General features: G+C 37.5%; 1 protein-coding gene and 1 long non-coding RNA gene across 4 annotated transcripts in view; one reads left to right on the top strand and one right to left on the bottom strand.

Annotated features, from left to right (window-relative positions):
* The window catches only part of EFCAB3 (EF-hand calcium binding domain 3), a 152759-nt gene that overhangs the window by 87564 nt on the left and 37876 nt on the right, over positions 1-27319 (top strand). For all 3 annotated transcript variants that reach the window (XM_060395751.1, XM_027974361.3, XM_060395752.1), the window contains 8 exons: positions 423-527; positions 4717-4770; positions 5843-5947; positions 6933-6986; positions 8188-8292; positions 15963-16016; positions 17395-17499; positions 23088-23141. In XM_060395751.1, coding sequence (XP_060251734.1) covers positions 423-527; positions 4717-4770; positions 5843-5947; positions 6933-6986; positions 8188-8292; positions 15963-16016; positions 17395-17499; positions 23088-23141 — 636 coding nt within the window. The remainder of the gene's footprint in view (positions 1-422; positions 528-4716; positions 4771-5842; positions 5948-6932; positions 6987-8187; positions 8293-15962; positions 16017-17394; positions 17500-23087; positions 23142-27319) is intronic.
* On the bottom strand, positions 133-24794 carry LOC121820634 (uncharacterized). The gene is made up of 3 exons (XR_006061245.2): positions 24560-24794; positions 9793-9877; positions 133-417 (listed from the first exon to the last, which is right to left on the bottom strand). It is a non-coding gene; the product is annotated as an uncharacterized LOC121820634 (long non-coding RNA).

Below are 27319 nucleotides of genomic sequence, written 5' to 3' on the forward strand. Positions count from 1 at the left end.
TTTTTAAAACGTCTGATTAGAATTTTGCTCTTTCAATGTTCCACTGATGTACTGATGCTGAATTTAGGCCTGGTAACCTACTATTCTTCTTTGGGTATAAGTACATTTGAAGAACTCATTGTTAGTAACATGTAGCAAGTTTGAAATTTTTATTTCTTTAGGTTGGTTATCTTTATCACAGTTCATATGTTTATCTAATTCTTCTTTTTCACCCATGATTACTTCAATTAAAAGCTACAGCACAGTGTTAAGAGAGCATTTTCTCTTGTTGACTCCAATACTAACTCTCTGGGTTCACTTAAATGGCCAGTGTTTCACCCTCCCCTTAGGGTGAAACTCAAAGATAGAATCCACTTAAAGACATAATCTTCCACTTCTTGGACTTGCTTGTATTTCATATGTACATCCTCTTCTTTCCTAAGGGAAAAAAATCAGTGTCAATAAACTGGACACTCTAATGAATAACATGGGAATTCAGCCTGAGAAAGAGGACTATGAAGATTTTCTGACCCATCTGCCGGTTGATGGTAAGTGTTTCAGATACCACTGTACCTAGGGGGAACCTTAGGGTTTCTACATAAGAGCCTTTGAAAGTAAACCTCTTTTTTCATCTCTTTTGAAAACTTATGAAATATTTCAAACATACATAAAAATGGAGACCAATATAACAAATACAGGCTGAAGTTAGCAGATGCTATCATTTTGCACGCGCCTTCCTTCCCTCGTTCTCTCCCTCCCATGTATACCCTTTCTTAAGTAAGATAAAGTTTCATTAATGACCCAATAAGACCAATTAACCTTGATAAAAGTGTCAAAAAGGCAAAGTTAGGATAATTCATTAGGAAGAAATTACTAAGGGATGAGCCCCAGTCTAAAATTCCCTTATTAGAGTCTAACAAAGCCAGTGGCCTTGAATTAAAAAAAAAAAAAAAAGCTAATAACAAAAAGCAAGTTTCTGTAAGAAAGCTAGATAGCACGTCTTTCAGCAGAGCCAGTACATGCCAATCAAGTGAACAAATTGCTCTTCTTCCTTCAGTGTTCTGTTCTCAGCTAGGGCTTGGCAGGTGTAGCTAAGGTAGGCTGCTGCTACCAGTAAATCTTCTATGTTACCCTTACCTATATCTGGCCTTAACATAGAAAACAGTTTTAGCCTAGCTTCTGGCCTTAACAGAGGAAACAGTTTTAGCCTATTTTTTAGTTTAAAACTTCACTCTCCTGGGTTTAATAATGCTGGTAATCATGGTCCCTACATATTAGCTAGGAGTCCTCAAAATGATTCCTACCAGAAAAGATATTATTACCATAACTATTTTTAGGATCCTTCATTCAATAACACAGTCGGAATTTTTTCTAACCCAAAAGTGTGACTATTTTTGCACCACTGAAATTCATTTGTCTAGCTAGCACAAACTATATGCAAAACCCTGAATGACAGACAAATTATACCTGGTAGTATAAAGGAAATTAAGGCATGGTCCCTGCTCTCATATAGTTTACAGTCCTTAAGGTTGGTGGTGGGGAACATAAGCAAAATTTAGAGTGGGAAGATAGCATACTGTTAAGCTGGCAAGGGTCAATGTCGACATTCTAGGAATCAGCGAACTAAAATGGACTGGGATGGGTGAATTTAATTCAGATGACCATTATATCTACTACTGCGGGCAGGAATCCCTCAGAAGAAATGGAGTAGCCATCATGGTCAACAAAAGAGTCTGAAATGCAGTACTTGGATGCAGTCTCAAAAATGGCAGAATGATCTCTGTTCGTCTCCAAGGCAAATCATTCAATATCACAGTTATCCAAGTCTATGCCCCAACCAGTAACGCTTAAGAAACTGAAGTTGAACGGTTTTATGAAGACCTACAAGACCTTTTAGAACTAACACCCAAAAAAGATGTCCTTTTCATTATAGGGGACTGGAATGCAAAAGCAGGAAGTCAAGAAACACCTGGAGTAACAGGCAAATTTGGCCTTGGAATGCGGAATGAAGCAGGGCAAAGACTAATAGAGTTTTGCCAAGAAAATGCACTGGTCATAGCAAACACCCTTTCCAACAACACAAGAGAAGACTCTACACATGGACATCACCAGATGGTCAACACCGAAATCAGATTGATTATATTCTCTGCAGCCAAAGATGGAGAAGCTCTATACAGTCAACAGAAACAAGACCAGGAGCTCTGTGGCTCAGATTATGAACTCCTTATTACCAAATTCAGACTGAAATTGAAGAAAGTAGGGAAAACTGCTAGACCATTCAGGTATGACCTAAATCAAATCCCTTATGATTATACAGTGGAAGTGAGAAATAGATTTTAGGGCCTAGATCTGGTAGATAGAGTGCCTGATGAACTATGGAATGAGGTTCGTGATGTTGTACAGGAGACAGGGATCAAAATCATCCCCATGGAAAAGAAATGCAAAAAAGCAAAATGGCTGTCTGGGGAGGCCTTACTAATAGCTGTGAAAAGAAGAGAAGCAAAAAGCAAAGGAGAAAAGGAAAGATATAAGCATCTGAATGCAGAGTTCCAAAGAATAGCAAGGAGAGATAAGAAAGCCTTCCTCAGCGATCAATGCAAAGAAATAGAGGAAAACAACAGAATAAGAAAGGCTAGAGATCTCTTCAGGAAAATTAGAGATACCAAGGGAACATTTCATGCAAAGATGGGCTCGATAAAGGACAGAAATGGTATGGACCTAACAGGAAGAACTGTACAAAAAAAATCTTCACAACCCAGATAATCATGATGATGTGATCACTAATCTAGAGCCAGACATCTTGGAATGTGAACTCAAGGGGACCTTAGAAAGCATCACTACGAACAAAGCTAGTGGAGGTGATGGAATTCCAGTTGAGCTGTTTCAAATCCTGAAAGATGATGCTGTGAAAGTGCTGCACTCAGTATGCCAGCAAATTTGGAAAGCTCAGCAGTGGCCACAGGACTGGAAAAGGTCAGTTTTTATTCCAAAGAAAGGCAATGCCAAGAGTGCTCAAACTACTGCACAATTGCACTCATCTCACATGCTAGTAAAGTAATGCTCAAAATTCTTCAAGCCAGGCTTCAGCAATACGTGAACCGTGAGCTTCCAGATGTTCAAGCTGGTTTTAGAAAAGGCAGAGGAACCAGAGATCAAATTGCCAACATCTGCTGGATCATGGAAAAAGCAAGAGAGTTCCAGAAAAAACATCTATTTCTGCTTTATTGACTATGCCAAAGCCTTTGACTGTGTGGATCACACAAAACTGTGGAAAATTCTGAAAGAGATGGGAATACCAGACCACCTGATCTGCCTCTTGAGAAATCTGTATGCAGGTCAGGAAGCAACAGTTAGAACTGGACATGGAACAACAGACTGGTTCCAAATAGGAAAAGGAGTATGTCAAGGCTGTATATTGTCACCCTGCTTATTTAACTTATATGCAGAGTACATCATGAGAAACACTGGACTGGAAGAAACACAAGCTGGAATCAAGATTGCCAGGAGAAATATCAATAACCTCAGATATGCAGATGACACTACCCTATGGCAGAAAGTGAAGAGGCACTAAAGAGCCTCTTGATGAAAGTGAAAGAGGAGAGTGAAAAAGTTGGCTTAAAGCTCAACATTCAGAAAACGAAGATCATGGCATCTGATCCCATCACTTCATGGGAAATAGATGGGGAAACAGTGTAAACAGTGTGAGACTTTATTTTTTGGGGCTCCAAAATCACTGCAGATGGTGACTGCAGCCATGTGAAACTAAAAGACACTTACTCCTTGGAAGAAAAGTTATGACCAACCTAGATAGCATGTTAAAAAGCAGAGACGTTACTTTGCCGACTAAGGTCCGTCTAGTCAAGGCTATGGTTTTTCCAGTGGTCATGTATGGATGTGAGAGTTGGACTGTGAAGAAGGCTGAGCACCGAAGAATTGATGCTTTTGAACTGTGGTGTTGGAGAAGACTCTTGAGAGTCTCTTGGACTGCAAGGAGATCCAACCAGTCCATTCTGAAGGAGATCAGCCCTGGGATTTCTTTGGAAAGAATGATGCTAAAGCTGAAGCTCCAGTACTTTGGCCACTTCATGTGAAGAGTTGACTCATTGGAAAAGACTCTGATGCTGGTGGGGATTGGGATCAGGAGGAGAAGGGGACCATCGAGGATGAGATGGCTGGATGGCATCACGGACTCGATCGACGTGAGACTGAGTGAACTCTGGGAGATGGTGATAGACAGGGAGGCCTGGCATGCTGTGATTCATGGGGTCACAAAGAGTCAGACATGACTGAGTAACTGAACTGAACTGAAGCTTTAAGAGTCAGATGCTTATGTAAATAAATGACTTCAGGGTTTCAGATTCTATCTTGACCATTGAAATTTGTTCCAGTTATTGGGTTTGAAAAAAGGGAGAGGCCTCTTTTAATAGTATATATTTAGATTTATACTATTTCTATAAATAGATTTAATAGTAATCCCTCTATTAGGAAGGGATTGCTATTAAACTTGCTTCTTTACATTAAAGATTATTTGATACTATACAGAAAGTGATATTAATTAAATGAATGCTCATGCTAACATTTTGATCTTTCCTGTTTCTTGTGTATTTTGAGTTAAAAGAGTTACTAAAGAAAATCATGAAAAATAGATGAATTCCAGTACTTTACAACTTACAACTTAAATGTTTTATAACATTTTTCTCTAAGTTTTTCTGTGCTTGAATTGTCTTTTTCTGACAGAGAATCAAATGGTTGATTTGGATGTGGCAATGGATGATGCAAAAGCTTACACTGGTGAGTAAAGCAGTTAGGGGGAAAGGGAATTCATTATTAAGTGAGACCTTAATGCTTTATTTTTTCAAAAAAGTTGCTTTTAAACAGTCATTTTTTCTTTGGGCTATTATTGACATGCTAATTTGACAAAAGATGCTGGGAAAGATTGAAGGCAGGAGGAGGAGAGGACAACAGAGGATGAGATGGATGGATGGCATCACCAACCTGATGGACATGAGTTCGAGCAGGCTCCAGGCATTGGTGATAGACAGGGAAGCCTGGCATGCTGAGTCCATGGGGTCACAAAGAGTTGGACATGACTGAGCAACTGAGCTGAAATTGACTCCCTACAAATTTAATGTTAAATGTTTCTTTTATAATCTGATGTGGGATTTTCCCTGAATAGAGCTATATTATGTGATGTTTTTATCATTAGTGTTTTCCACTTCACCATTGTTTAAACAACCAAAAACCCAGGTCTCCTGCATTGCAGGCAGATTCTTTAGCAGCTGAGCCACCCAGGAAGCCCAAAATATAGGTCAACCCTGTCCAATCTCAAGGTAGGTAAATTTTTGTAGGGTAGCTAGGAAATTCAGTTACTGTGTCTAAAGACACAATAGTTCAGGAAATTTAATGGCTTTTGACTTATATCTGGAATTATAAAAACTTTTCTTTTGCTTGATTTAAAAGTATGAATTCTATTTCTGACTCAATACACCCACCCACATGTCCTTTGAGTCTACATAGTTTAACAAATTTCATAGTCAATTTGCTCGTCTAATTAAAGATGATGCCACATAGGTAATCTGTTTCATAGTTTAAAATCTTTAGTCCATTCCTAAAATTGCTGTTGCTGTTGTTCAGTCGCTAAGTTGTGTCTGACTCTTTGCAGCTCCATAGACTGCAGCCTGCCAGCCTCCTCTGTTCTCCACTACCTCTCACAGTTAGCTCAAATTCATGCTGGTAATGCTATCTAACCATCTCATTCTCTGCCATCCCATTCCTTTTGTTTTCAACCTTTCCCAGCATCAGAGTCTTTTCCTAAAATGAGTCCTAAAATTGTTACATGTTAACAATTCCCATCTTCCCAAAGGAGAGAAGGTTAATGTCAGCGATCTGGACAATGTGATGAGGAGAATGGGGCTAGCACTCACTACTGAGGAACAGAAGGAGCTGCTGAAAAGTCTGCCAGTTCATGGTGAGGATTTAGCTCAGCCTGGGAAACTTAGAGTCATGGGCTTGTGTGTGAAAACTGGTGAAATTATATGTGTCCAATAAAACCTAAATTGTAAATGCAATCCTCACACGAGAAGAAATCTTGTTCCTAACATTTTAACACAGAAAATTGACATCTTTTGTTGTTCAGTTGCTCAGTCATGTCTGACTCTTTGCAACCCCATGAGCAGTATGCCAGGCCTCCCTGTCCATCACCAACTCCTGGAGTTTACTCAAACTCATGTCCATTGAGTCGGTGATGCCATGCAATCATCATCCTCTGTCCTCCCCTTCTCCTCCTGCCCTCAATCTTTCCCAGCCTCAGGGTCTTTTCCAATGAGTTAGTTCTTCGCATTAGGTGACCAAAGTATTGGTTTCAGCTTCAACATCAGTCCTTCCAGTGAACACCCAGGACTGATCTCCTTTAGGATGGACTAGTTGGATCTCCTTGCAGTCCAAGGGACTCTCAAGAGTCTTCTCCAACACCACAGTTCAAAAGCATCAGTTATTTGGTGCTCAGCTTTCTTTATGGTCCAACTCTCACATCCATACACGACTACTGGAAAAACCATAGCCTTGACTAGGTGGACCTTTGTTGACAAAGTTATGTCTCTGTTTTTTTAATATGCTGTCTAGGCTGACCATAACTTTCCTTCCAAGGAGTAAGCATCTTTTAATTTCGTGGCTGCAATCACCATCTGCAGTGCTTTTGGAGTCCAAAAAATAAAGTCAGCCACTGTTTCCACTGTTTCCCCATCTATTTCCCATGAATAGGTGGATTTATATCAATGAAAGCTTCCTTCAGCTTTGGTTTCATTCTTACTTGAGGATAAAACAATAACTTCTAAACAAATGAGAAAGGAGGGGTTTTTTCCCCCTGAAATTATGGATGTTATGTTGTCTCTGTGCTGTCTTTGTTAATCTTTCCATCGTTTAACCTATATTCTTAATTATGTCTTATATTACAGCTGATGGAAAAGTATTTAAGAATAGATTGCTAAAAAGTGTAAAGGCCCTCAAAGGTGAGTGAAAAATATGATGAAAGGACAAGTAAAAATAAAATCCTTAGCATTTTCTTTTAAATATTCCAAGTTTACTTCCTGCCAATTTATTGATCCATTGTTATGACTCATAACCTATTATTCTTCTTTGGGTACACTGCCCTTTAAGATAACAAGTTAAAGTATTTTACTGTAAGAAGTTTCTAACACTGTTTTCTGGATAGAACCACATAAGTTGGTGGTTATTTCAATCAAAAATCATTAGACTGACCTGAAAGTAAAAGTGTAAGTCGCTCAGTCACATCTGACTCTTTTGACCCCCTGAACTGTAGCCCACCAGGCTCCTCCAGATTTTCCAGTCAAGCATACTGGAGTGCATAGCCATTCCCTTCTCCATGGGATCTGCCCAACCCAGGGATTGAACCCAGGTCTCCTGGATAGCAGGCATATTCTTTACCATCTGAGGTACCAGGGAAGCCCCAGACTTAGCTATTCCTCTCTAAATGAACCCTCATGGAAATGAAACAGAGTCCCTTGGACAGACATTAAGGAAGATATCCTATTTCCACTTTCTATACTAATTCAATGTAAACAATTATATTTTTAATTAGAAAAAAATATTAAACACAAAATTATAAGAACATTAATTCTACTACTTACAAAAATTGATATAAAGAAGTAAAAGCCAATCACAAGGATGTAATGTACAACATGGTGACTGTGGTGAAGAATACCTTATTTTATATTTAAAAGTTGCTAAGAAAGTAGATCTTAAAAGTTCTTACCACAAGGGGGAAAAGTATGTAACTATGTGTGGTGATGGAGGTGAACTAGATTTATTATGGTGGTCATTTTGCAATATATACAAATATTGAATAATTACCTGAAATGTATACCTGAAATTAATATGTTATATGCCAATTATATCTCATTTTTTTAAAGTGAAAGTCTCCCACTTCCCACTGATCTAATCCCTCTCCATAAAGATAAACACTGTTTACTGTTTAGCTTTGTCTCAATGGTTACCTTTCTGAATTTTTTCTTACTTTAGAATCTAAATCTTACAGACAAATCCAAATCTTGGGAGAGATATATGTTAATAGTTTCTTTGTGCCCTTTTGCTTTATTGTCCAATGCGGTTTCTGATGCATGATCATGATTGGCATTTTTCGCCCTTAAGTGTCAATACCCTTGTTTTTATTCCATGCCCTTCTTTCCAAAGCACCAAGGGTCAAAATAAAAAAACTGGAATCATTTGTGGAAAACATGGGAGTTAAACTCAAAGATGAGGAACTTGAGGAACTAATGACCCAACTGTCAGCTGATGGTGAGTGTCAGACACCTTTATGTTCTTCAGAGAAGAATTGAGCCCTTGTATTAGAACTGCTGTAAGTGGCCTTTTTAGTATAATAATTAAGTAAGTGTAAATAGAAAGACTTAATCTTGACTCATGAAGAAATATCATCTCCAAAAACACTTTTGAAAAAATACATTGGGAATGTTGCTTGCAGGACTCAGCCATGCCTGAGAATACCACACACTTAACGAGCTAAAGAAAAATAAAATTTTAAATTTCATTCATAAGGGAACATGGTAATAAAGGAACATTTAAGAAAGTCAAAAGTCAGATGATGAACTAGGAGAAAATGGTAAGGTCCCTAAGGCATAAAAAGCCCTCATATATTGATTAAAACATACTGACAGTAGAAAAATAGGCAAATATTCATAAAAGAGGAAATCTAAAAGTCTAATAACATGTGAAAAGATATTTAACCTCACCAGTAATCATGAAAATACAAAATAAAGCAAAGCATGGAAATATTTTCAGTTCTCAGGCAAAAATTAATAAGACTAAGAACATTTAGTTCTGGTGAGAGTAAGGGGAAAGGTACTTACTGATAAATTTGGGTGTAAATTGCCATTGCTCTTGGAAAAATCATTTGGCAGTACTTTGGGGGGAGAAAAAGCATCCCTTTTCCCTGGTGAATCTAGCCTACATGCTTGATCTATAATATATGGTATTTCTTTTTGCTGAGGTCTGGTCTGGTCCCTATTCTGGTTGGGGCATAGACTTGGATTACCGTGGTATTGAATGGTTTGCCTTGGAAATGAACAGAGGTCATTCTGTCCTTTTTGAGATTGCATCCAAGTACTGCATTTCAGACTCTTTTGTTGACCATGATGGGTACTCCATTTCTTCTAAGGGATTCCTGCCCACAGTAGTAAATATAATGGTCATCTGAGTTAGATTCACCCATTCTAGTCCATTTTAGTTCACTGATTCCTAGAATGTCAATGTTCACTCTTCTCATCTCCTGTTTGACCACTTCCAATTTGCCTTGATTCATGGACCTGACATTCCAGGTTCCTATGCAATATTGCTCTTTATAGCATTGAACCTTGCTTCTATCATCAGTCACATCCACAACTGGGTGCTGTTTTTGCTTTGGCTCCATCCCTTCATTCTTTCTGGAGTTATTTCTCCACTGATCTCCAGTAGCATTTTGGGCACCCACCGACCTGGGGAGTTCATCTTTCAGTGTCTATCTTTTTGCCTTTTCATACTGTTCATGGGGTTCTCAAGGCAAGAATACTGAAGTGGTTTGCCATTCCCTTCTCCAGTAGACCACATTCTGTCAGACCTCTCCACCATGACCCATCCGTCTTGGGTGGCCCCATACTGCATGGCTTAGTTTCATTGAGTTAGACAAGGCTGTGGTCCATGTGATTAGATTGGCTAGTTGCTGTGTTTCAGTCTGTAGTTTCAGTCTGTCTACCCTCTGATCCCCTCTCTCACTAACTACCGTCTAACTTGGGTTTCGCTTACCTTGGATGTGGGGTCTCTCTTCACGGCTGCTCCAGTAAAGCACAGCCGCCGCTCCTTATTGTGGATTGCAATAAACTGGAAAATTCTGTAAGAGATGGGAATATCACACCAGCTGACCTGCCTCTTGAGAAACCTGTATGCAGGTCAGGAAGCAACAGTTATAACTGGACATAAAACAACAGACTGGTTCCAAATAGGAAAAGGAGTACATCAAGGCTATATATTGTCACCCTGCTTATTTAACTTATATGCAGAGTACATCATGAGAAATGCTGGGCTGGAAGAAGCATAAGCTGGAATCAAGATTGCCAGGAGAAATATCAATAACCTCAGATATGCAGATGACACCACCCTTATGGCAGAATGTGAAGAAGAACTAAGAGCTTCTTGATGAAAGTAAAAGAGGAGAGTGAAAAAGTTGACTTAAAACTCATCATTCAGAAAACTAAGATCATGGCATCTGGTCCCATCACTTCATGGGAAATAGATGGGGAAACAGTGGAAATAGTGTCAGACTTCATTTTTTGGGCTCCAAAATCACTGCAGATGGTGATTGCAGCTATGAAATTAAAAGATGCTTGCTCCCGGGAAGAAAAGCTATGACCAACCTAGACAGCATATTAAAAAGCAGAGATATTACTTTGCCACCAAAGGTCTGTCTAGTCAAAGCTATGGTTTTTCTAGTAGTCGTGTATGGATGTGAGAGTTGGACTATAAAGAAAGCTGAGCACCAAAGAATTGATGCTTTTGAACTGTGGTGTTGGAGAAGACTCTTGAGAGTCCCTTGGACTGCAAGGAGATCCAACCAGTCCATTCCAAAGGAAATCAGTCCTGGATATTCATTGGAAGGACTGAGGCTGAAGCTGAAAACCCAATACTTTGGCCCCCTGATGTGAAGAACTGACTCACTGGAAAAGACCCTGATGCTGGGAAAGATTGAAGGTGGGAGAAGGGGATGACAGAGGATGAGATGGTTGGATGGCATCACCGACTCAATGGACATGAGTTTGAGTAAACTCCGGAGATGGTGAAGGACAGGGAGATCTGGAATGCTGCAGTCCATGGGGTCGCAAAGTGTTGGACACAACTAAGTGACTGAACTGAACAAGTTCTAATACCAGGTCTAATAATTATTGTCATTTTAAAGTAGTGAAGAGTATAAGTAACTTTTCAATATATTTGCATCGACTGTCATGTGATATGAAAATGGTAGTGACTTATTATCAATAGTAACAAAGTCACAAGTTCTACTACTACTATGGTTTGTGGACTACATGAATAATTACAGAAAATGCTAAATTTAAGTTAGTGATTAATATAAAGATGTATTTTACAGGGAGTCCTTCAGCTTGAATGGAAAAAAATCTATATATTCAGGATCCACGGACCCCAGATTAAGACTCTTGTTATGGGATTTCCCTTCAGTCCAGTAGGTTAGATTCTATGCTTTCATTGCAGGGGACACAGGTTAGACCTCTGTCAGGGAGCTAAGATCCCACATGCCACAGGGTGCAGCTGAAAAGAACCAAAAAAAAAACCAAAATTAAAAGAAAGAACTCCTGATATAGATCACCCATCCAACATCCTGACCTGCTGTTCCTTGACCTCTTTAACTTCAATCATCTTTTCCTTTGATGACCTGAATCTTGTCCTTGCCTAATACTTCATCACCCTGAAAATATTCATTTTATATATCCACTGTCTACTTATTATCCTTCATTTACTATGCAAGCTGTTCTACCATAACACAATGTAGGAATGGCAGAGAAATCTTCCATTCTGTGAAAGTACACTGAAGTAACTGAGCTTATGGGGGAAACAGGGAAAGCCCATTTAAAAATCTATGCTGATTTGTAAGCAGAGCACTAACAAAAGCAGCAGTTGATACTGTGTGAAGAAGTTTGAAAAGCCCAGGCAAATAGCTCAGAGCAGCTGGAAGCCATTCAAAAATACACACATATACACAACCCAAAAAGAGAGTTGGAAAGCTGACATGCAGCTCTGAAATAATGTAGATGGAAGTAGAATTCTGAGTCAGTGAACCTGATTCCCCCTCATACATCATAGGCACTTATTTTTTAATTTTATTAAAATAGAGCTGAGAGGGCCCCTACTATAGCCAGTCCAGGTTTGTTTGTTTGTTTTTTTTCTTTTCCTGCTGAGGTTTATAATTGTGATTCTCTTACTTAGGAAAAATTATGTATGAACTAATACAACTTCCACATTATTGTGACATTATTCCATTTTCCAATTGAGTATAAAGAACCGATGCTATTGAACATGAGGTGTAACAGAACAGAATATAGAAAGCCAGCTCTAGCTACTCTCCATCGTTATGGGGGTCTTCAGTGCCTTAATTCAACCAGTCTTTCATTATTCAACTCCTCCCCGATATATCCTTGTTTGCGTCCTTAAATTAGATTCAATACTACAACAGTTATATAACCTTAAAAACTCACAAGCTGAAATCAAGATTGCCGGGAGAAATATCAATAACCTCAGATATGCAGATGATACCACCCTTATGGCAGAAAGTGAAGAGGCACTAAAAAGCCTCTTGATGAAAGTGAAAGAGGAGAGCGAAAAAGTTGACTTAAAGCTCAACATTCAGAAAACAAAGATCATAGCATCTGGTCCCATCACTTCATGGGAAATAGATGGGGAAACAGTGGAAACAGTGTCAGACTTTATTTTCTTGGGCTCCAAAATCACTGCAGTTGGTGACTGCAGCCATGAAATTAAAAGACACTTACTCCTTGGAAGAAAAGTTATGACCAACCTAGATAGCATATTCAAAAGCAGAGACATTACTTTGCCAACAAAGGTCTGTCTAGTCAAGGCTATGGTTTTTCCTGTGGTCATGTATGAATGTGAGAGTTGGACTGGGAAGAAGGCTGAACGCTGAAGAATTGATGCTTTTGAACTGTGGTGTTGGAGAAGACTCTTGAGAGTCCTTTGGACTGCAAGGAGATCCAACCAGTCCATTCTGAAGGAGATCATCCCTGGGATTTCTTTGGAGGGAATGATACTGAAGCTGAAGCTCCAGTACTTTGGCCACTTCATGCGAAGAGTTGACTCATTGGAAAAGACTCTGATGCTGGGAGGGATGCGGGGCAGGAGGAGAAGGGGACGACAGAGGATGAGATGGCTGGATAGCATCACTGACTCAATGGACGTGAGTCTGAGTGAACTCTGGGAGTTGGTGATGGACAGGGAGGCCTGGCGTGTTGGGATTCATGGGGTCGAAAAGAGTCGGACACGACTGAGCGACTGAACTGAACTGAAAACGTCTCAAAACTCCTAACAAACTTGCTTGGCAAAAACCCAGCCATCGCCTTACACTGTGCTTGCTCCTGAAAAGCTTTAATGTTTCTGAAGAAAATCACAAAATTGCATTAATAGAACTCACTTGAACACATTGGCCATGAATATCAAGTCAGTCCTTAATGAGGCCATAGTCCCTACTACCTTTTCCAACTAAATTCACTTTTCTCACTCTCAGAGGTAATTTCACCCCTTCTCTCTCAAATTTCCAACACTTCCTCATTTCAGACTTCATAGAGAAAAAAGATTCAGTTAGATAAGAATAACCTCATTTCCCTCCTTGATATCTATGAACCCACCTGTATCTATGCCCACATACTCTGCTCTCATCTTGTTATAAAGGAATCTCTGCTCCCACTGTGAGTCAACCCTTCCATTTGTGCCTTGAATCTCATTTCCACTTACCTTTTCAAAGACTTAACTCCTGTGATTTTGCTCTGTCTCTCCTGCATCATCAGTTTCTCGCTTTCTACTAGATCTCTGTATTTCACTGACAGGGAGCTATGTCTCTTATTCCCCTTATCCCTGGCCAGCTACTACTAGATTAGTTCCTCTTCACAGCAGAACCTCTCAAAAAGCTGTCATGACTCATTATCTTTACTTCCTAAGCTCCCATTCACTCTCCATTGCTTGCCTCCCTGCCAGGGAGCTGAACCAACTCTCAATCAACAGTGACCTATCTCTTAACAAGCTTCATGATCAATTTTCTGTTCTTATTTACTTGATATCTCAGCTTTTAACATAGTGACTATCCCCTCTTTATTGAAACATTTTTAATTTCAGACTTTCAAAGCTCCATATCTATCTGATTTTCTTCTTTTTTCACTGACAGCTTCTTCTCAGTTTCCTTTTCTGATTCTTCCTCCCTTCAAGATCTCTGAATAATGAAGTGCCCAGGGCTAGACCCTTAGGTGTCTTTTTTTTAAAATCTACGTTCTCTTTTTATGAGATTGCATCCAGTCTCATTGGGCGACATATTGTCTTTGAGCTGATAAAAGCAAATTTATATCTCCAGGGCAACCTCCCTAAGTCAGGAATGGTATATCAAACTAGTTATTTATTTGATATCTCCACTTGGATGTCCAAAAGGCACCACAGATTTAATGGACTTATTTTAATTCCCCTAAAAAGTCTCAAGCCCTCTCCTCTGCCTCCCCCTCCACCCACCCCATTTCAGCAATGTCATTTCATCTACCTGTTGCCGTTTTTGGAAGGAAGGGAGAGGAAAGACTAGATTTCATTCTTTTTTCCCCTCTTATTCCACATTCAAATCTAGGCTGTGCTTGAAAAATAGGTCCCAAATCCATCCATTATCACCATCTTTACTGCTGCTACCATAGCCCTAGCCACAATCATCTCTTTCCTGGGCCACTAAAACAGTCTACTATCTAGTCCTCATTCCTCCAATTCCCCATCCGGCATACACCAGCCAAAGTGATCCTTTGAAAGCTGAAATCATCAAATTACTCCCCTTCTTCTAGGCCTCCAGACATTCATTGCAACCAGAATAAAATCCAAGCTTTATCATCATAGCCTACAAGGCCCTGCATAATTTGGCACCTTCCACACTGGCTTTTTCTCTATCTCTCCATCATGTCAAATTCATCCCCATTTTAGGCCTATTGCACATACCGTTTTTCTGCTTGGAATGTTCTTCTCTCAGTTCTTCACATGACTCTCATCATTCAGGCCTCAACCCAAATAGATACATATCAGAGAGGGCTTTCCTCAGCCCCCTGTCTAAAGCAATCGCACCCACTATTACTCTTTACTTATATTGCCCTCTTTCATCTTTTTTCCAACTTTTTCCTTTTTAGCTTTTTTTTTTAATTGCTTTTTATTTTGTGCTGTTTCATCTTTGATAGCATCTTAACCTCAAAAAAACAGCACCTTTCTGCTCATTTGTTTACATGCTCATTGTCTGTTTCCCTCTACCAGATGGTATACTCCGTAATAGCAAGAACTCTGCCAGTGTGTTTACTTTTGTATCCCCAAAGCCTAGCAAAGTGCCTTGCACACAGAAGGTGTACTCCTAAGTGCTTGTTGTTGTTTAGTCACCAAGTCATGCCCAACTCTTTTGTGACCCCGTGGACTGAACTGTAGCCCATGAGGTTCCTCTGTCCATAGGATTTCCCAGGCAAGAACACTGGAATGGGTTGCCATTTCCTTTTCCAGATCTTCCCAATGCAGGGATTAAACCTGCATCTCTTGTATGGGCAGTTAGATTCTTTTCCACTGAGCCACCAGGGAAGCAAAGTGTTTGTTGATTAATAACTAATACAAATACTCAGAGTTAGGTTTATTTGTCCTGTCTCCCTACACTTACTTGTAACCAAACACTTCTTTTGAAATGTTTATTTATTTTATTGTGTTTATTGTTGGCTACGCCGGGTCTGCTGCTGTGTGCAGGCTTTCTCTAGTTGCATAATGTGGGAGCTGCTCTTCCTTGCGGTGCTTGGGCTTCTCGTTGCAGTGGCTTTTCTTGTTGTGGAGCACAGGCTATAGGCTCATAGCCTCAGTAGTTGTGTCTCATGGGCTTAGTTGTTCCACGGCATGAGAATCTCCCCGGACCTGCCACCAGGGAAGTCCTACCAATCACTTATTAATTTAACTTTATTCTAGTAGCCTCTAAAAGCAAATAGGAAAATAAAAGAATGATTTATTACAGACCGCAAGCTTTGTTTCTAAGATAATACTGTTATCGCCAAGGATAAGTTCATAAAATTCTAAGGAAAATTAGAAAAAAGATTACTGAATTCATAATTTCAGAACTTTATGTATCCTAAATGTGAATCTCAGTAACATTAGCTTCTCTGATTATGAAGTTTATTTCCCTTTCCTTACAGGTAATAGTACAGTTGGTCTGAATGATTTGATGGATGCTATCAGTTATATCAAGGGTGAGTTGCAAGCTATGATGAAAAGATATTATAAGTAGCATCTTAATATTTTGCAGTTGGTGAAGAAAAATATATTCCCTTATAAATGTTTAAATTCTTTCATATGTGTTCCATTTTAGTGGATGCTGCTGAAATTCTGTAAATTACATTTAATATGGGCTTATATGTCAATATCCATTAAATTCTCTGAAATTTAACTCTCTGAATTCCCCGAAGAATTCTTCAACAATAGTTATAGATCTCAGGAGCCACGGAACTATTCCTTTTCCCCATTAGCCCCAATCCTAGAAATGTATCCTCTGGCAATAATTCAATTGAATAAATAAATAAATAAATAAATAAATAAATATATATATATATATATATCTTCCTAAAGACCTTCAGAGAAATCTGAAACAGCCTAAATATCTAACAGTTATGGGAATTACCACATCAACCATGGTAAGTCAGGCTTATGGGATATCATGTGTTGAAATTTTAACTGTAAAAATTATGTAGCAACTTAGAAACAAGTTTATGAAGTAGTTAAATTTATACTAGGTTGGAAAAGCAGAATACAAAGTTACATGTATGTTAGATTTCCACGTTATGAAAATATAGCTTTATTGTTAAAGACCAGAAATGGAATATGAAAAACTGAAAATGGTTTTGTGGTAGGGTGGTGTAATTATATTTTTCCCACTTTATAATAATCCTAAATGTTATTACATTATTTTTACAATGAATGAGAAAAAAATTACTTCTATGTTGAGATGAATGAAATTCTTGAAATGCCAAGTGTTCAGAGAAGCAAACGATAGGCAAACATTCCTTTTTCCCCTATCAAGATCATACTACGTTAAATTTTTTTTAATTGGAGGATAATTGCTTTACAATGTTGTGTTGGTTTCTACCATACAACAACATGAATCAGCTATAAGTATACACATATCCCCTTCTCTCAAACTTCCCTCCTACCACCCCTATCTACTCCACTCCCCCATCTGCTCCACCCCCCTCCCCCGTAAATCACAGAGCACTAGGTTGAGCACCCTGTGTTACACAAAAACTTCTCAAACTTTTTTTTAATAAATTAAAAACTGGTCTATAGAAGAAACTTAATTTTCCCCCGTAGGGTGGGAGGAAGAGAAAAAAAAAAAAAAACCTATATATAGCTTAATTTGCTACATTCAATTTTGCAATAACCCATCAGTGAATTCTTTTTTGTAACCACTTTCTGATTGATTTTCTGAACCAGAACTTAAAACAGGATTTTTTTCTAATTTTCCTGATTATTCTGGATACACATAGTTAATGTTATATGTAAGCACAATGGTGTTTTCATCTTTTGTAGATAGTCATATAATATTTCTGCAACTTATTTCTCACCTTTTCTAAGGAGAGGTGATTGATATCCCGGACTTAGACAACTTTCTAGCAAATGAGGGGATTGAGCTCAATGAAGAAGAAATGAAAAAACTGATGCCTCATTTGACATTCAATGGTGAGTTTTTTGTATTTTTTTAATTCTGTGTCTTCCTAGAAGTTATCCTGTTATCTTGTATGTAAGATCCTTAGAAATGATCCTTATCTTTTGTATCACTTAGAACAATGCTTCTCAAACTTAAATGTGCATATGAATCACCTGGGCATCTTGTTAAAATGCAGATTGTGATTCAGGTCTGAAGTATAGCCTAAGAAATCCTGCATTTCTAACAAGCTCCCAGATAGTGGCAACATGGCTGATCCAAGGTCCACACTTTGCCTGTCAAGGATCTAAAAGATGGAGAAATGATACATTAAGATTGTGCCTGGCCTTTCGTTTCTTAAGTCACAAGTACAACCAATTTATTATGTACCTGAGGGCATGATTCCATCCCCAAAACAAGAAGGAAAAATATTAGAGTAATTGAAATTAGCAAATAAAAATGAGTATTAGGGAGAGTATTAGGGAAAGCAGGGGACTTAGGGATTGGTTGGTTTGCTTATTGATTTTTATTATTGCTTACTGAGTCTAGTTGCATGATTTATCTGCTGGCTTTGCGTTTTATAATTACTTTAACTTAGTCTTTTTACTTCTATTACTCTCTTTGTTTTTCTGATACAAATTAAGAAAGAAAAAGATGATCTAGGGAGCAGCATTTTAGGGAGGGCAGTTCTAACTAGAATGATGTTGCTAGAAAGCTTATGCACAGCTCTGGCTTTGAATGCAAAGACTGTATATTGATTTATTCAAATAACAAACATTATTTGATCACTGAATATGTCCAGGAACTAAAATGGTAAAGAAGGGAGTACTTGTGCTAAGCCCAACTGACAATAGGAAATAAAATACAACCATTATGTTCTCAAACCATGGTTTTAATAAATTTGAACCTATTCATTGCAAACATCTCCAGTTTCTATTTTTTCCAGTTTATCATTTCTTCTTATTCAGGAAGATACACCATCTCCCTCTCTTCTCTTCATTTGAAGAGGTTCTTCTTACCCCTTCCAAATCCATTTCTCTTGACCTGATTTTCTCCCACTTCTTCAAAAAATATTTTTTATAGAGAGATAGTCGGTATATTAGTTTCAAGTGTACAATACAATGATGCAATATTTGTAGAAAATGTATTTATTTTATAATTCAACACTTGCGGTTTCATCTATTTCTCTCTATTTATGAAGTAGCATATACTTCTCCATTCCTTTTAAAAACTAACCTTGACTTGGTTCTGGTTCTTCTGCCTTATAATTATGATCATTCGTCCTTCATTTCTTTCAGCCCACTTCCTAAGTGGTCTTGAGGTGCTGTTTCTGCTTCCAAACTTTACATTCTTTGAATCCTTGCAAATGGCTTCCCCCCTCATGTAGTCCCCAACTCTACTGAAATAGCTCTCAGAATCAGAAATGATCAATAACTTCCTTTGCCAGCTCCACTTATTCTAACTTCCTAATGTAGAAACAATCCAGGGCTTATTTTTCAGTCTTCTCAGTTTTAATTCCTTCCCTCCCTTGACCATACTTGACCATTTCTTGAGCTATCAACTCTCCGGGCTAGCAGTTCTCAAATCATAATCCAGGGACACTTCTGTCTTTCAGGGGGTCCATGAGATCGCAACTATTTTGAAAATATCAATAAAACACTATCTGCCTTTATCAAAGAGTCAGACACAATTGAGCAACTAACACTTCACTTTCTTTTCACTTTTCCCACTAAGATTTTTAGGAAACTGATTTCTATTTTTCATTTTCAATTGATATATATTTTTCACTAAAAAGTATGTTATCATATTCAGAATTTTTTAAGAATATAAAGAGGTTCTGAGACCAAAATGTCTGAGAACCTTTGCTGTCTGGGTTATTTGTTATCACTACTGATGTTATCACTACTGCTACATCTTTCTTCCTTTGTATCTTACCAAGACCTTTAGACTTCTTTAGCAGGAGAAGAGTGAACTTTTTCTTAAATATCAGATGCGCACAGTTGAGTTAATCAAATTCATCAGTATAGCACAGTATCACCATTGTTCCATGAAAGGACCTTTGTGTTTTATACAGTAAGTTCCCTATGTATGAACGAGTTCCATTCTGAGAGTGTGTTTATAAGCCCAATTTGTTTGTAAGTCCTACAAAGTTAGCCTAGGTGCCCAGCTAATACAGTTGGCTATATGGTATTGTATTGTAGTAGATTTATAATACTTTTCACATAAATAATATATAGAAAACAAGCAAACACAAAAAAAATAAAGAAAACGTTATTAATCGTATATACACTACCTGGAAAAGTACATTACAGTACCAGCTACATCACAATTGCTTTTATGCTTGCTTCCAGACATGCTGGATTTGAAATAAAGATACTACACTACTGTACTCTGTATAGTACTATACAGTAAAGTACACAAAAACACAGCCACTTGTAGAGGATGTATGCATGTGACAGTATACACCAGACCCATGAACTAACTTACATAATTGGACATTTGAACGCATATTCAAATCTTTGAAAGTTTGCAAATTGAAGGTTTGTATGTAAGGGACTTACTATATTTTTCCTGTTACCTCCTATTTCCACTTCTATTTCTTTCCCCCCATCATAAGTCCATTCTCTATTATATCTAATATTTAACCTTCCAACCCACTTTCCTCAGGTTTATTTTGATATATGCATATCCCTTTAAAAATTCAATGTGTGTGGTATTTAATTTATTTAAGTGGTATTGTGTTATAAAACTATTTCTTTTTATCACTCAACATTTTTAATATCTTTATTGAGATATGGTTCACATAATATACACCTCATTCACTAAAAGTGTACAATTCAGTGGTTTTTAATATTCACAGATATGTGCAACTATCACCACAATTATTCTCAAACTTCTTCATCACCTCAAAAAGAAGCACTGTACCCTTCAGTTTTCACTCCCTATCCTTCCATCCCTAAGCAATCATTAATCTACATTCTATGTCTATAGATTTGCTTTTCTGGACATTTCATATAAATGAAATCATATGATATATGGTCTTTTTTGACTGGCTTCTTTTGCTTAGCATATTTTCAAAATTCATGCATGTTGTGGCATTTATCAGTACTTTATTCCTTTTAATGGCCAAATAATATTCTACTGTATGGATATGTCTCATTTCATTTATCCAGTCATCAGTTGATAGACATTTGGATTATTTCCACCTTTTGCCTATTATAAACAATGTTGCTATAAACATTTGTGTGCAACTCTGGGTGTGCATGTACTTCATTTTTCTTGGGTGTATACCAAGGAGTGAAACTGCTGGGTCATAACATTTAACCTTTTGAGGAACAGACTGTTTTCCAAAGTGGCTGCATCATTTTGCATTCCCACCAGAAATGTAAAAAGGTCTTATTCCTCCACTCCCAAATCAATACTTGTTATTATCTGACTTTTTTATTCTAGCCATCCTAGTGGATGTGAATCAGCACTATGTTTTTGAGGGACTTCCCTATTGGTCCAGTGGTAAAGAATCCACCTTGCAATGCATGGGACATGGGTTCAATCCCCGGTTGGGGAACTAAGATCCCACATGTGGCAGAGCAACTAAGCCTGTGTGCCACAACTACTGAGCCTATGAGCCACGACTAGAGAGTCTGTGGGCTGAAATGCAAAATCCCTCATGACGCAGTGAGGAACCAATGCAGACAAATAATTTTTCTGAAAATTTTTAATTATTTTTTTGAGACTTACCCATGTTTCTATAAACCAGTCTAACTCTGGCTGTTGCAAAATATCCCTTCAATACAATTACTGTAATTTACCTACTCACTTCCTCAGTAATGAACACCAAATTTGGCAACACTTAATTTTTTTGTTTTTCAATACTTCTACTAACTATATGGTTTTACCTTTCACATTTAGATCTTTAATATACTACCTCTGCATGCGGTAAGACAAGGATCCAACTTGGGGTTTTTCCCCACATAGCAAATAATTTTTCCAACACTGAACCAATTTGTGATACTATTGTGTATCTATTACAATATATAGATACAATAGTATCTATACTATTGTGATACTATTTGTGTATAGAGGAAACCCAGAAATTCTCCTATGTCTAGGGACTCTTGGGTAGGTTAGGGGAAGGGCACATATTTCTCCTACTAACCAGTAGTTCTGACTTGCTACTTTGAATTCTCCGCTTTGCATTCCTTCTACTATGCTCTTGTCTTTTTTTCATTCTATTATTCCACTGGATGCTAATTCCATCATTTCTCAACTCAAGGCTGGGTTGGTAGCTTATTTTACTGAAACTGCTTTAAATTAAATAATAGGTCCTTATTCTCATAGATTCTACTACCATTCCTGCTTTAGGGAAATTTTCACTTTTGTTTCTGTTCTTCAAGTTCCAGCCTCCCATTTTGTGGCTGAGGAGGGAAGACTGAAAATATATTCAGAGTTTTGGAGAGAGGAAGAAAAAAAGAGATATATGCTATTAGTCTTGAAACAAGAGTGTGTAATATTTTATAGACACCAAAAATTACTTCCCTGTCAGAATTCTTGAAGGTGCCACTCAGGGTTTCTTTTTGCCCCTCCTCTCATGGGATGACATCATGAAAGAAACATTCAGTCCCACTTGTCTCACAGCTGCTCTTCTTCTAGCTTAGTTTTAGTCTTTTCTCATGCAAGTGTTATGTCTTAGATACAATATTTACATCTCCAGATTTCTCATGCATTTGCATTAACTTCTCAGGTATCAACCACTGTTTCCTGTTTTTCTGGTCCTGTTCCCCTCCACGTTTCTATCAGTGTCCTCCACTACTAAGACTGATTCCCCCTTAACGCTCTTTCTTAGGTCAAACTTACACTATCTCCCAACAAATTGTTAAGTCGTTAAAGGAAGGGATCCTATGTGCTAGGCTCTATGCCAAGTACTAAAGACATAAAGATGAATGAGTCAAAGCCTTTGTCCTCAAAGAGCTTGTGGTCCAACAGAACAGACAGGCACATAAAATGATTTTGATATAATGTAATAAATGTATGCAGAAGGTGCTAAAGGAGCATTTAGTCAGGACGGGGGTTTCCTGGAGAAGACCTTAAGGTTGAACAAGTGTCAGATCATTCAAGTCAGAGAAGCATATGCTGTATCCTCAGGAGTAACAAACACACTATCATCTCAAATGGGTTGATTCTCAAGAAATACCTGTCAGAACAAAAAACAGCAAGTCCTTCTCTCCCTATTCCAACTCTGAGCATTTGCCAACATAGTCCCTTCATACCTTTTTTTTTTTAATGTCATCGATCTGAGTCTGAAAAACATACTGCCAGACTCAAGCCCTGGTTCTTTCTGTAATATCCCTTTTTCTGTGTATCACCTTTGAAGTTTAATACCTTGAAACACAGAAAGGAAGAATGGCATTAAGGAAATCGAGATAGTTCTCTCATTGATCCATACTTTTTTCCATCATACTCACTTGAGAGATAATCCAATTCCAAGGCAAAACAGTATCTCTAGTTCTTCTAACTCATGGAAGAAGTTCCAACCTGCCATGTTGTTTTAATAATTTCATAACTTTTATCTGCTTTAATAACTTTTACATGGCTTCTTTTATATCTGATTCAAAATGTTTTCTAGAACATGGGAAGGTTAAAGTGCATTCAATAATGGAGGGCCTGAAGAAGATTAAACGTGAGTATAAATTTTTTGTTAATAATTGATAATCTGATGCTGTGCATTTATTTTCATGTATTTTCTTGGTTATAAAACTAATACATAATATGTATACCTATGGCTGATTCATGCTGAGGTTTGACAGAAAACAACAAAATTCTGTAAAGCAATTATTCTTCAATTAAAAAAAAATTTTTTAACTAATACATAGAATAGAAAATTTCTATATTCACAAAATGAAAGAATGAAAAATATTTGAATAATCCTTAATTCTATCACCAGTGACAATCTATAATCTCACCACCCCAAATTTTTTCCTTATACATACACAACTTTTATTCATTTAGCTTTAAAGTCTCACTTTCAATGTACTTTCCCATTTTCTTATTAATATTAAAATCTAACCTATTGATGGGTATGTCTAATGGCCTAAAATTTCTTCTTGGATGCCTCTGAAATTTAATACATAATCTCAGTACTTTTAATTTGCAGGTCTTTTATCACATTTATGTCTAAAATAATTTTCCCAGTGCCGCAATACTATGTTCTATAGTTACATAGAAAAAAAATGGAAAGTTTGAAAGTTATACTGTGAAGTTGATCAGTAGAGGCAAGTAAAACTTATCTTCTGCCCTCTTTTCCTCAACACATGCACAACCTCAATCTGTACTTGATTACTAAGTAATTTTAATTTGTTCTCTGCACCAGCATTTTTCAATGAGTATGATTTTAAAAAATTGAATTGTCTCTGATTGTTTCAAAAAGAAGGATTGAAAGTAACTTAAGGTACTTTAAGTAAGTATCTATAAAATGAATCTTAGAGAAAATAAGTTTAAATTCTGGGTACCCACATTTAAACTTTCTAAGTAAGGGCTGTTGTATTTTACTATTTGTAAAAGAAAAAAAAAAAGCATCTCTTTGAATAAGTCCACTTTATCTCATCTATTGCTGCTTCTGTAGCTGGTGCCAGAAAACTTTCAGAAATGTCTACTTGGTGGCCTTTAACCATGCATTGAAAAGTCATGTTGCTGAATTTAGGGATACTGGAAGCAATCCTCCATGGCCATGTATAAGATCAGAATTCATTAATAAGCATTTACTGAGTACCCAAGCAACTGTAAAAATGAAAGTTCAAAAATTAAAAAGAGACAAGCAAAGTTCCTGCTTTCAGCAAGGCTCAGTTTTTGAGTACACAGTATGTGCTCAATAAGTGCTTATTGACTAACTGACATTCTAGTCTCCTGCTTGCAAATAATTAAACACTCACTAACCCAAGCAGTTGTATCACAGTTATTCTTGAGCTAACCTTCCCAGTCCAGGCCACTCAGAAGAAACAGTTATGTGAGTCATAAGTGAGCCACCCAAATCAGAATCAATTGTTTAAAAGAACATTTACAAAGCTGAGACAGCACAATTTTACAGTGGTGTCTGCTTACCTTTCCATCGCTCTTCTTCCTCTTTCACTTCTCTTTTTCTTTTTAAATTATAAATTTGTGATAACACATTTACAGGAGACTTGGAAAATACTTCCCTGGTGGCTCAGATGGTAAAGCGTCTGTCTGCAATTCAGGAGACCCGGGTTCGATCCCCGAGTTGGGAAGGTCCCCTGGAGAAGGAAATGGCAGCCCACTCCAGTATTCTGGAGCCTGGTAGGCTACCGTCCGTGGGGTCGCAAAGAGTCAGACACAATTGAGCAACTTCACTTTCACTTTCACTTTGGAAAATATAGAACAAAGTTACATATAGTTCCACTATATATTACAGTTATTTTTTAAGTAGATAAGTTAAGATTTTTAGTTGGAGTTTCAATATCAAACCCTCAAAAATTAATAGATTGAAAAGACAGAAAAGTAGAAGGATATAGTAGACCTGAAAAACACTATCAACCAATTCAGCATAATTAAGATTTATAGTTTTCACACAACAGCAAGATACAAATTCTTCTCAAGTTCCCATAGACTATAAACCAGGAGACACTGGAACATATCAATGGACATAAAACAAGGTGCAAAAATTTTCTGTTTCTTTTTCCCTATTTTTTAACTCTTCCATATTTCTATTAATAAATTATTTTTCTTTCACTCATACTTCCCTGATTTTCCTAGTGGTGTTGCATTTTTGTGTTTTTCTTTCCCTTCCAGACCCTATCAAACATACACATTTCACACGCTCACCCTGCTCACCCACTTGCTTTTGTCATTACAAAAGCCCCATTCCACTTGCTGTCACCAAAATATGTTTTATTCTGTGAAGTCTACAGTGCATTAAAGAAAATTTAGACATTCAAAAGTGTATTTCAATATTTTTAGAAATTTCAAACAGTAGTGTCTGTTCCACAAGCTCACCAAATAATATTCAATTTCCCCTTACTAAGTTTTCTGTGTGAAAGTGAAAGTGTTAGTCATTCAATCACGTCCAACTTTGCGACCCCATGGACTGTAGCCTTCCAGGCTCGTCTCTCCATGGAATTACCTAGGCGAGAATACTGGAGTAGGTAGCCATTTCCTTTTCCAGGGGATCTTCCCGACCCAGGGACCAAACCCGGGTCTCCTGCACTGCAGGCAGATTCTTCACCATCTGAGCCACCAAGGAAGCCCAAGATTTCTGTATAGATATAGGTATTGAGAAAACAGATTTTATTTCTGAATACTGCATTGACTTTTTTGTGCATTCGAACATGTACTACTATGATTTAAGTTTTCACCCTCAAATTTCAGATGACTAGACAATTACTTTTTAGACAATAACATTTTTCACATTAAAAATGTTACTTTCCTGCTAATTCCTATTTCACCGTTGCTATTTTTCTAAGTCATAAAGGTAGATTTCAGTTACCTAGGCACAAACATGAAAATGACGTGTCTACATGAACAACTTCAAGACCTGCTAATATTTATGTCATCTGATAATGAACATTCAAAATTCCATTCTGACCTTCAATGGTGCTTGGGTTGTGGTGTTCTACGTGAGAATTTTTTTAATCACACTTATTAGGAATATAGAGAAATTTTACTATATATTTAGAAAAAAATAGTATAGAAAAATAAAGTCTGCTTCTTGTCAGGAACAGATATCTTCCAAGTCACATTCGCAGTCAGAGTTGTGGTGCTCCATGCAGTATCCAAGAATGGTATAAGATATCTCTAAGCAAACTTATGTCTAAGCAGGAGAAGAGCCTGAGAAGAATGAGAGAAGTATGAGAGAAGGGAATAGGGGAGAGGGGAGGGGAAAGAAATGATAAGCTTTTCTTAATTCTACAAATTATGTTTTTTGTGGCAACCTACTCCAGTATTCTTGCCTGGGAAATCCCATGGACAGAGGAGCCTCGCAGTCTACAGTCCATGGGGTTGCAGAGTCAGACACGACTGAGCGACCAACACACACACACACACACACACACACACACACACACACACACACATACATTAGTGTTACTATCTCCCATCCTATAAAGAAAACATATCTATTTTATGTGTACGCCTTTCTGTATGATACATTACCCTGTATAACCTTCACAGCTTAAAGTTACCACAGAATTTTCCATGTTTCCATAACCTGCCCCCATCTTTTCTTGGTATTATAACACTACATTATTGACATTATCTAGCCAAATTAGACCAAACCTAAGTAACTGAGCCCTTTTTTTCCTGAGAGTTAATCTCCTCACATTAAGAAAACCAAACTGCCCCACATTTTGAGAGGAAAAAGACATGAATCAGTACTTTTAAGGTATTTGATGGTTATTTTTCTGGCCATGGAATGGAGTATACTGAGGGAAGGAGATTCTATAGTTAATATTATGACATATATTGTACCCACACATTCCACAGAAGTATTTACTAAAAAGAAATATCTATATCATTAAAAGGTGTATAGACTAGTCATGGGTTCATAACCAAAGCACTAGTGAAAATGAAATGCATAGCAGATGATTTCTCTTGCGTTACAAAAGATTTCCAGAGTTACTTCACTTCTTTGCATCCTAAGAGATGATAAATGAATAGTCTTGACCTCAGTGCTGACTCTATGATGCTTTTCAAAAAAATTTGGTTTTGGAGCTTGATACATTAAAACAGGAAAGAAAGCAATTTTAATTAAGATGTATATCAGATACGACTGACACTTTCTTCAGCTTCCCTCTCATCTAAGGAAAAATTAATATAAAATTACATCTTCCTATTCTACTTTTCATTCAC

This window comes from Ovis aries, chromosome 11 (assembly GCF_016772045.2).
Source record: "Ovis aries strain OAR_USU_Benz2616 breed Rambouillet chromosome 11, ARS-UI_Ramb_v3.0, whole genome shotgun sequence".
NCBI lineage: Eukaryota > Metazoa > Chordata > Mammalia > Artiodactyla > Bovidae > Ovis > Ovis aries.